The sequence below is a fragment of the Dermacentor silvarum genome, chromosome 2 (genome assembly GCF_013339745.2).
Source record: "Dermacentor silvarum isolate Dsil-2018 chromosome 2, BIME_Dsil_1.4, whole genome shotgun sequence".
Lineage (NCBI taxonomy): Eukaryota > Metazoa > Arthropoda > Arachnida > Ixodida > Ixodidae > Dermacentor > Dermacentor silvarum.
The window spans coordinates 213,764,933-213,776,059 of NC_051155.1; the positions used below are offsets into that span (position 1 = coordinate 213,764,933).

Genomic DNA, 11,127 nt, shown 5'->3' on the forward strand with positions numbered 1-11,127 from the left:
TGAATTGTTCAGTGGCTTTGGTTCTGCGGCACATGGTCCGAAGGGGCTATGTGCGACCAATTTGGTCGCGCGACGTCCGCGGACCCCGGGCGGCGTAAATGCGGCTTTCAAAACGCTTGTCAGGTGGAGCGCGACTGAGGTGCGTAGGGGGTGTTGAACAAGACTCCTCGTTACATATCGCCCAAGTTCGGAGGTAGTGGTGGTGTCCTTGATCACGTGGTATCGTAAGAAGCTGACGTGCCCGTCACTCAGCCCCGGTGTATAGTGGTCGCAAGCCGCACCATAACCGCGTGCTACCATGCACGTCGGCTATTCTTTCCTCCATCACTTTGCGTTTGCCCACATTCGATACAGGATAAGCCTCGTCTGTTAGTAATAGTAATACGAAACGTTTTTCGCAATTAAAAACAGAGAGAGCGAGAAATAAGTAAAAGGAGGCGATATTGGGGACCTTCAATCCACGATCCTTCTGGCTGCCTGCACCAGCGCTCCGTCGATAACTGCTGTCTCTGTTCTGAGAACTCGGGCCGACCGCTTCAACTTCCCTTTCCCTATTATCCTGTCGAGTGCCTAGTAATGCGCTCAGCTTTCAGTCAGACAGCCGCAGTGTGGCCCTGCGACTACTGCACCGGTTTAGCCGCCCTTCGCGTCAGCAGTTTGCCGTACAGCTCGAAGTACTACGAAGTACCGCATTCCGAAATGACGTCGTCGCGTCAACGATCCTTTGCCCCAACTAGGATCGCATGCTTAAATGCCTTGGTTGAGCGGCCACATTTAGCCGAATAATATTCATAATATTCTCAGAATATTCGGGAACCCACCATTCCTGGACCTGCTTCTAACTAATGTTCCTATAGTGTAGAAGTGAGAGCGCGAAAAATGTATTTGTGCTCAACCGTACTGGAGAATGAGAAAAGAAATAAACAGCGAAATATGGGTGGTTTTATTTGCTTTTCTTAGGATTTCGAAGGAGCAGTCCGGTGGGACGAGCCTACATTTTACTTAATATACAGACGCGTTCGCATAAAGCGCTCGAGCCCCGTGCATTTTGACGAGGCTTCTTCATTGCAGACCTGTCTCTATCCCTCCTCCCACATTATTTTTTGTTTTGTTTTGCATTTATTCTATTTCCCTGGGCTAATTTGTTCAGCCCATGGTCGCAGGAACTGTGCGGTTTGGTGACCGCCAGGCCGGAAACTTTCTTTCCCTCTTTTTTCCCCCATTCATGCACGCACGAGCACCGCGGGTGGCCTCCTTATTTTTTCCTCCCCCGCAGCCTTCCGGTTTGGTTTCAGCTATCCCACTTCCGGTTCATCCCGATACTTCCGATGGCGGTCCGCGTCATCTTCCCTTCCTTCCGCCCTTTCACTTCCTCCCTGTCTCAAACCCTCCTCCTTTTCCCTATTTTCCCGACTTAGTCTGTCTCCCCGCCCCCCCCTCTTTCCCTTTATTTTTCTGCCTGCCTGCTTCCTTCTTTTCGTTCCAGCTGTTTTTCAATGCCGAGAACAGTGCGCGACTGGAACCATATCCAGGTTGATTCCTCTCCGTCCATTTCTCTGTGTGTTCATTCAGAGATTTAGTGCACATCGCTCTAACCTTATTTTGTTATACGTCGCCATAATTAGCCGCATATTCTTGACATTATCAATAACTATTATGTTTACTATACTGGCTTTGCATTGATCATAGTTTAGACATTGTTTCGGGAATTCTCGTTTTCGTGTGACGTTTTATAAGTCAGGCGCATTCTTACCAGTTCGCGTACTTAGAAGGCGCCCCCCAGGGACGTTGTTAGAGCCGTGGCAGCTTGTGGTGTTTTTGAAGCTCTGAGCTTTCGAAACTGATTGTCTCTTTTATTTTTCATGCGGTTAACATGTCGCCGGGTTATGGTATGGCGAACCGTGTTCCACCCTGCTACTTATAAACGCTGCGTGGAGCGCGCTACCCACAGTGTAGGATAGCAAACAGGACGCTCGCCTAGTTGACCTCCCTGCCTTTCCTCTCCTTGCGCTCTCTCTCTCTCTGTCCGCTCCTCTCCTGAGTTCCTATATTGCCATCATCTACGCGCTTCGTACACGAAGAGTGCCATGCTATATCCATTTACAGCGTTTATCGGCATTTCTCACTATAATAAAGTGAAAGGTCGAATTTGCATGTCGCTGACCATGGAGCCAAATGGTAGGTGCAGCACGGACGAAAGCCCTGATCCGCCGCCAACTGCTGGTTTTAATCATTTTTCCCCGCGAAGAAATTAGAAAACGTGTCGCGGATACTGTAAGCACTCTCTATATACGAATTTTACTTTGTAGCCTTGTTCCGCAATGCTTCAAAACTTGCTCGAGCTGATTTTCTCGTTAAAGCTAAACGCGTTACCTGTATTGCATGTTTGTTCGTCAACACAGTTAAAACTCAACTTTTATTTCAAAACGAACGAGTTTGTTAGTGGTTATCACTCTTCTAACGATAAGGCTGCGCCGAAAGCGTAAGGATACACAGGGAATGTTTCTCCCTCTATAGCGGTACTATGTAAGTTAATAACTGGTAAAGCGCATGCCGTTTGACTCTTAACATAAAACGGGGGTAGTTTCTTCTTGTTAATTGCCAGTCGCTGGAGAGTTAAGTTTCCTTTCTAGGGGTTTGTCAGCAAATAATAATTCAAACTCCGTTAAGGCTCTCTCCACGTTGCAGCACAAGTGCATTGGGCTCCGCTCGCGGATGAGCTCTCGGGGAATATCCCGCGCACTCCGGGTGCAGCTTATAGGCAGTCGAGCGTGAGAGGACAGTTGGGCGGACCCGCCAGAGCGCCGCACTCGAAGACTCGCACCGGCTTGCGCGAGCCGTAGGGAAAAAAAGAGCAGCCAGCTATACTCTGGGCGCGTCGGCGACGACCGTCCCGACGAAAAGGGAGGCGCAGGCAGAGCTCCCCGTTCCCAGCCTCCCTCCCACCGCCTTCGTATCTCCTCTTCGGGACGAGTGGGTTCGGTTTGCTCTGGGCTACGTAACCGCCTTTTGAGAGGCCCGTTGTTTAAGGCGGTGGCGGCATAAGGTGCGAACGTGGTGCGAAGCGTGCGAGCATGTGTGGGGCGGCGGCGCTGGGTCGGGGAGAAAACGCCGCTAATGGGCCGCGCCGAGTGTGTCCTTTTCAAAAAATGACGTCACCACTCTGAGTGCTTGCCGGTGCGTGGAGAGTGCCTTAAGGGGGACACAGCCGCCGGCGCGACGGTTCCGCTCCAGGATTGCGCTCGAGCGATGTCGGGTTCCCGCCCGCCCATTCTCCTCTTTTTTTCCTTATCCCCCTTTCTCCAACACCCGTCTGCCGTGGTTGAAGTTGCTGTTGCTTCGTTCTGTTGTTGCTGCTGCTGCTGCTGCGTGGTTATCCCAGACTTCTCTTTCTTGCGGCACCGCAAGCGTCCCTGCTAAAGCCACTCTTTCTGCAACTGCGTTTTCCAGCAATTTTATTTTTTTCCCTTCACCTTTGCTTGTCCGCTCTCTTGTCTCTCGCTGAGCGCCTTGCAGCGCTCGCGCTCACGTTCGACTCGTCGTTTTGCGCTTATGTTCTCTTCGCGCCTGAGGCTTTATCGCGTGCCTTGGCGTATACTTTTGCTGGTCTTCCTCGAACGGTCCTACCCATGTCGAATAATATCCGTTTCGCAAGCCCATGTGTACACGGACTCGCAACGTCTCGCGTCTAAATCTTCTTGGTCGTCGAACAAACCTACGTGTATCTGATGGTCGCACTCGTGAGAGGATTTCTTGTCAGCTACGCTTCGCCCTCGCGTTTCAGGCGCCTTTGTCGTGCACGCCGAACCCCTGGGCGACATTTATAGTGCTGTCTCGTGGCTTGGAGATCATTCTCCGGGGCTGAATGTTTCCGCAGTCATATTTTCTTGTTAGCTATACATCTTCGATCGCGCGGGCAGGGAACGGCTGTGAATGTTGTGCATCATGCGGCCTTTGTTGTGTGGCATCCACTCAACCGATTTAGTGGTCTGAACTGTTCGTGCCGCCTGCTGTAATGTGTTTTAACGCGACAGCGTGAGGGGCCCCGTGTCGCAGAAAATCCGGCGTCGGCGTGGATGTCGGCATCCGTGGCGGAGAAAATAATCCCGAACCACCCCGACCGCGCGGGCCCTCCGCGTGGCGCAAGGTGTTAGTGCAGGAGAAAATCATTCCGAACCACACGCACCTCGCAGGCCCTCCGCGTGGTGCAATGTTTTAGTGAACAAAAATTGAATTTCTCACAGTGAAATCCGTCAGAAAAAATGGTAAAGTACGACCTAACCACAACCTACAGACATGCTGGCGTCGGACTGTTATTTGAATGTACGAGAAAACATAATTCTGTTAAGAGGAAACTGCAACACAAACCCATTTTGCCAGTATTTATACCATACCAACAGCGGCGCGCTCGGGTAGGCTGCTTGCGAAAATCTTATCCAGATGGTGCTCGCATCCTCGGCAGGTCAAATTGGGACTTGGCCTGCCTAATGCGTTTTGGACACGCGCGCGCGTCGGTGCAAAGCAAACAATTAATAAAATAATAAAAAAAGGTCCTAGGGTCTTCACATTTTAATTTAAGACGACTTATATTGCCCCTGGAAAAATCTCTTCCCAGCAATGTATTTCTGTTTAAAAGTGAAGCCGGCTTTAAGGGGATTGGTATAAGCTTGGTCTTTGTAAGCTGGCTTTTCCACGTTCTGGGTTGCAGTGAAGTCTACTCAAGGAAAAATGCGATGCGAACGGGTCCCGATAACGCTATCGGGTTCCACTCTTAAAGGCGAAGCTTAAGCGTCCTCCATTTTTTTACAAAGTTTTGCAGCTTCTTCTTCATTAACATCAAGCGCTTGCAACATCTCACCTTTAAATGAACCTAAACAGCATCGTCACTTAGTTGGTGTTTGCCCGTTTGCCCGACACAAACACCATATATTACTCGGAAGGGAAGAGACAGCGCAGCGGCTGCGTCGTTATTTGTTTGTTCCAGATGCTTGCTGTTTGTTCGTTTGTTTGTTTGTAGTAATGAACAGTAAGCTGTTCATTTCTTTCTTTCTCTCTTTATAGCCAACGTAGGTGTGACGATTTATTCTTTTTTTCCCCGCTGTCTGATGTGTTGCTCAATAATTTATTGCATTTTCGTCTATATTAACCATGTGCGGAAGACTTAATTGGAAGCCAGAAAAAGACGCAAGAACGAAAGACTGCTGGCAATACCACTTTGAAAGTCCCGCACCAGCTTCTCGTTACGTATTGGATTTTGACAGCGTTCTCTCGGACCTGGTTAGCGGTTAACAATTGGATCTTAACGAAGCCAAATATTCAACCTGACAGGTTTATAAAACTATTTCTGTACAAAAGCGCCCCCCCCCCCCCTCCCCATTCCCCAGGAAAAAGACGCGAGAACAACTGTAAACCTGTGACTTCACACCACCATATGACGCTGCCTTTCGGACGCGAAGTTCAAAAAAGTGAAGCATTGTATTTGCATTTTCCTCGCTAGCAGCCAGAGCTCTCCCGCCGAGTGAATGAAAATAGTTCACCAGTCACAATTCAAACAAGACGGAAGTCCAGAGGGAGATAGAGGCTTCAAGTGATCAGCAGTGTTTGTTCGTGGTGTCCCCAAAGTGAAGTTAGCCCTAACCAGCGTTCGTCACCTCCTTGCAAATGAATGTGTTCATTGAATTCCTTAACCACTGGAGTAGTGATGACGTTTGAACATTTAGAACATTCGAAACGTTGGTTCCAGCGCCATCCCTTGTGTTCAACCACCGTTGATCACCAGCTTAAACTTATTTATCATGTTGCTATGTTGTGTACCTTTAATGAAAGGACTACTTTGCTGCTAGGTGGTTTTTGTAGCTTTGCGCACGTTCTCCAGCAAGGAAATGTTAAGCTTAACTGTAACTGTGAGGCTACAACCCAGCCACAGAGCCACGCCTCCGTATATATTTCGATATAAGCGCAGCGCGACTGAGCCAAGGACAAGAAGAAACACGAAGCTACATCACAAATCACTACAAACACAAATATTCTTGTCCTTGTCTCAGTCGCGCTGCGTATTTGCCCAAATATGAACCAACTCGCCCATGTCAAAGTTTTATTACTGTATATATAGTTTTATGTGCTTGGTACTAGTATTTTCCCGCGTTTCCCCGTACCCGTCCTCTAGGCACGGCCACCGCTCATTCAATTGCCGCCATAGTCACGCGCCATTTAGAATCACAGCGAGTGATCTCGGCGTTCCTCAGCGATATAAGAGCTTCCGCTGATGGGACACACTGTTTCTCAGTCACGCGTATGGTAGGACTCCAACTTGCTTTTGTGCTGCTGCTGAAGTGTTTCGCAATTTCAAGGCCTAACTTCGCGCTGTATGAAATCGTGAGACATGCGTAGCACAGTCTATACTGTCATCATCATTGTCGTTTTAATGTGGTGAAACACGCGGCGCGTAAACCGTTTCGTCTCTCGACAAATGCCGCGCTGCGACCTTACACGTCCCTCTGCGGGAAACAAAAAAAAAAAAAAAACGCTCACCTCTCCATTAGATTGAGTCTAATGGCTCCCGACTTCGCAGAGACATAAATGTAAAGGGAGCGGGGGAGGAGTAGCACCGCTTACACAGCACCTCGGTGGCAGTCGACTCTCGGCCGAACGCGCCTGCGCTCAAACGCGCACACCGCGTGGGCTCTTCTCTCGCCGTCTCGCGCTTACGTTCTCTCCCGCGGCGTTCCGCATCCCCCGTGGTCGCGGAACGGGAGTGCATTTAACGGGGCGCACGCGTATGCCGTGGGAAGGCAGGGCGGGCTACTCCCGGCGGCGCGCGCGCGCGCATGTTGCGTCGTCTTCTGTATAACGCACGCAGGGGTCACCGCGTTTTCTGTGACGGATTGAAGGCGGCCGGCCGCTCTCCCCAATTTTTTTTTCCTGCCCTCCCGCGTGCACTCTCCGGTCCCTCTTCTTCCGCGCAGCGTGTTCGTTGTGTAGCTTGCACTACGCGCGCGGGACTCGGGCCAGAGGCAGCCACGGCGAATGGGAAGGGGGGTCGGCAGAGCAGAGCGCGGCCTTCACAGCCTCCGCCGCCGCCTAATGCACTTTGGCTTTCCGCCTCCGCACGCGTCCCAGTGGAGTTATGAATCTAATTAGGGCGCGCCCGCGCTCGCACGCGGACCGAGAAACACGCACGCACTCTGCTCTGCCGCTCCCTCCGGCTTAGGCGACGCGTGGGGAGGAACGCAGCGGCGGTATGCTGCGCGCACTGCTGCTACTACTATACTACTACTACCGCCACCGCCACCTCCGGTTTTTTAACGCCGCCTTTCATCCGGCCGCTGCCATTAGGCGTCGCGCGTCGCTCTAGCGGGCCCTGGCGCGCGCTCTTCAAGCCGCTCGGGGCTCTGGTTTGGCGGCGGACAACACCCCCAGCTGCGCCCTCCGTGTTGTCGTCGCACGCTTTTTTTTTTTTTTTTTTCCTGAGGGCCTCTCTCTCCCTCTGTCTGCTTGCCTCCCTCACAAACTGCTTCGTGTGCGCCGGCCTCCCGTGTTCCCCCTTTTCTCTTCCTCCGATCCTGTGGCCGGACGCCGCTACGTACTCTTGCGTCTCTCTCTATGAGCGCCGCGTGCCGCGCCGCTCTGAGTTATCTGCCTCCACGTGGTCGGGGCTGCTTTCCCTTCATCGCGCAGCCGCGGTGTAGGCGGAGAGAGCGCCCGGCCATCACTACGGCCATTCTTTTTTTTTTTTCGTATTTTTTATTGTTTTTTATTCGGCTAGGGAGCAGATGGCGGCCTGGAACAGCCGCTTCTCTGCCAGGCATGTTCCTGGGGAAGACCCCGGAGGCGTGCAACTGAAATGCGGCCTACTTTCTCTGCACTTGTTTACCTCTCGCGTGCAGCGATCGTCTCAGTGCATGCAGAGCTTAACACAGATACATCCGACAACTTTATGCTAAAAGTGATGATGCATGCTCTACCGCTGTTTCGACGGAAGTTGCTTTGTGACTGAGCTGACACATAGTTCGGCTTCCTCGTCAGCGCTCGTAGGCGCGAGCGTTGCCGTCAGTAGCACAGCTTACATTTAAAGCGATTTTCGAGCTCTTTGAAGCTAGAGTATTTATTACAGCGAAGCTGCATACCTCTTGTTGGTCGGAAAATTTTGTGGCATAAACACAAAACTCCAGATTAACAATTGAAGGCAAACGGCATCTTTCCTTGCAATCAGGCATACAGCATATATATATATATATATATATATATATATATATATATATATATATATATATATTCTAGCAACGCATTGAGTTCATTCTATGACTGCCATGGGTAGACCACGCAAATTAAAGGCACCAGAAGAACAGCGTGAATACAGTGATCTGCCATGTGTGGTGTTTGATACAGCTTCGCTGGACATTTACATTCGCAGGGCGGGATGGCGGCCAATTTTTTTTTTCTTTTCTTTGTCGCAGGGGTTCATTTCAAGCACGTATTTGGTGCGCAGTTGCGGAATTCAGGAGCGCTGCATTCGTGCATGGACTGAGGCTTGTTGTTTCTATTTTCAGAAGAGTGCGATGAATGGTGGTCCCTGGAGACTCGCTTCCCGAAGAACAAGTGGACGGCAGCGAAGGCGTTCTTCTCGGAACCGGAGTCGTCCAATTCTTAGTCCGTGGGGAGAGTGAAAATTTTCTGTCGGCGGAGACAAAATTCACCGATGCAGTCTAGCATGTAAGCTAGTGTGTCTAGGCCCTGCTCTGGCACAAATATAAGTAAAAGACTCACAGTTTGTACTGTTAGAAGCCGGCTGGAATGCCGACAAAATTGCCCGTCTGTGTTTCTTTAGCAGTATGTAAGTGATGTCAGTGAGAAAATCGAATGCGAGATTAGAAAACTCGGCTACCACTGAATATTGAAAATAAGTATATTGGCAGCCCTACACCACTCTGCCTCGTTAATAATGTAGTGACATAGCAATTTTCCCGGTAATTGTAACCCTCGAATCGTTTCTCTGCTTGTTTATTCCGTGAGCTGCGCGTGGACACTGGTTGTGTGCTTGAATTCCAGTGGCTACGTTTTAGGACGTCTTCGTTACCTCATATAAGAGCACCCTGTGGTCCCGTCCAGGAATAATGGCATTGTTGTCATTGCTACCATAATGAATAGTGACGTCGTCCAGGAGTATTGACACAATGGCACTGCACACGTAGTGTGAAGTGCCGCCAGTACTACATGCTAGTTTTTCATTTGCTTTCTATAGAGTGCATCGAGACAACGAACACGCACACACACGAAAAAAAAAAGAACGAAAGAAATAAAAAGTATCTGGCCCGTTCATCTCATTGATTTGTGGTATGTTTGTCAAAATTGCTGTACTGCGGTTTTTAAATTACCATTGTTACATTGCTTGCAGTGCTGGTAACGTTGTTGTTTGAATTCTTTATCGGTTTACTTTCGTGTGTGGGAAACGTGATTGCGCACCATATTAACAGCACAATCGCATTGTTCTTGCACATGTGTAGATAATTTATTTATTTGGTTGTTTATGCTTTTTGATCCTAGGTAATCTTAAGTGAACGTGTCTTTTGGTTAAGATGATCGGTGAAAAGAAATCATGTGAAAACACGAAATCCGGTCGAACGGTTTGGTGCTTGCACATGCGCATGTTTTAGGAGTAAGGTTGGAAAGGTCCTGGGTTGAGGAGGCTCTATCCAGGAGTTCGGCGCTTGTAGTGGGAACAGTTGCGCTTGGGTGCTGTTACTGCGCACTTTCGATAATAACCTGCACATGCGCACACTTCACTGTCTTTGAAAATTTCACTCGGTCTCGTAGTTTTTCAAATGAAGTTATATTGAACATCTGGTGTCTTCTTATTGACTGTGTACCCTTATGAGCGTTGTCGAAACGAACACCCAAATTTCATTCAAGAGGCCATAGTGGCTCTGTATTTATGCTGAACGTGAACCTGTGAAGGTTTAGCGTTTCACAAGACTGAACATTGAACTTAAAGGCTCCTTGGTGCATATTAATCTTTGCTTGAAAATAAGTTTGATGTCCTTTTTGACGTGGCTCACGGCTGTGCACCACTATGCACTTTTGTAACAGATGAGGATTTAAATTCCGCTGGGGTTACGAATAAATTAGTGTGCAGTGCGGTGTTGCGTAACAGCCGATGTTGTCTTGCTTCTCGTGTTTAGAAAACATGAACTCTCACAACGCACAAAAGAAAATACTTGTTGCCGCGTCAGTGGACCGAAGTGCACACATTTTTGCATCGGCTTTCTTGCAGTATCAGTGGCAATGCGGCATAGCCGAACGCCGAATGGGAGTGCCCGCAAAATTTGTGAAGGCGTGGTGAGACCGCATACTGTTTGAAAGGAGTTGATTTTTTGGCAGTTCACACGCAATGGGTCCTCCTTTCTCTTGTCTCCTTTGCCTTTTAACGCACATACGGTAGCTATTACTATAAAACATGTGAACTTATCTTTATTCAATAAAATGAATATTCCTCTAGCCACGTCGTCTGTTCCTTTTTCTTTATGTTGGGATGTTCTGCGTTTTGTTTTGTGTACCGCACATGTTCTTAGATGTTCAATAAATGGGTTCACCCATTCTGTCCACTCGTAGAACCTCGACGTGTTTTCGGCGGCCAGACTATACTGGTTAAAGAGCTCGTGTCTGTGTGCATGCGTGTGTGTGTGTGTGCGTGCGTGCGTGCGTGCATGAGCGAATGTGCATTAATGCTGATGTTCTGCTGTTGCCGACCTTTTCTCGTAGTAGCTCTAGCTGCGCGCTCTTTGAGCCGCGTTGTTAGTACGCCAGGGCCGGTATTTTGTAGCGATGCCTTTCCGATGCTAATGCCTTTTCGCGCTTGGTCAGTGGTCAGAGCGACGGTCCGCTCACGTTATCAACGGGATCAGCCGGCCGTGAGCGGTGGATAAGACTAGTATAGAATAAAGCATAACGCATCGCTACAAAATACCGGCCCAGGCTGCTGACATTCGGAGTGACCATACGCGTGGCGTCTCACCTTTCATGACATTCATCGTCTGCCTGTTTATCCAATAAAACTACTATCCCTACTCCGTATAGCTCTCTACTAATTTGCTATCGCAATTGATGCTTCGCCTTTCGGGTGAAACTGCG

At 49.4% G+C, this 11,127-nt stretch overlaps 1 protein-coding gene across 1 annotated transcript in view; it reads left to right on the forward strand.

Annotated features, from left to right (window-relative positions):
- The window catches only part of LOC119442575 (S phase cyclin A-associated protein in the endoplasmic reticulum-like), a 168,394-nt gene extending 157,900 nt beyond the window's left edge, over positions 1-10,494 (forward strand). The window contains exon 28 of the mRNA XM_037707499.2: positions 8,550-10,494. Within this exon, the coding sequence (XP_037563427.1) occupies positions 8,550-8,650 (101 nt within the window). The 3' untranslated portion in view covers positions 8,651-10,494. The remainder of the gene's footprint in view (positions 1-8,549) is intronic.
- The last annotated feature ends 633 nt before the right edge of the window (positions 10,495-11,127 follow it).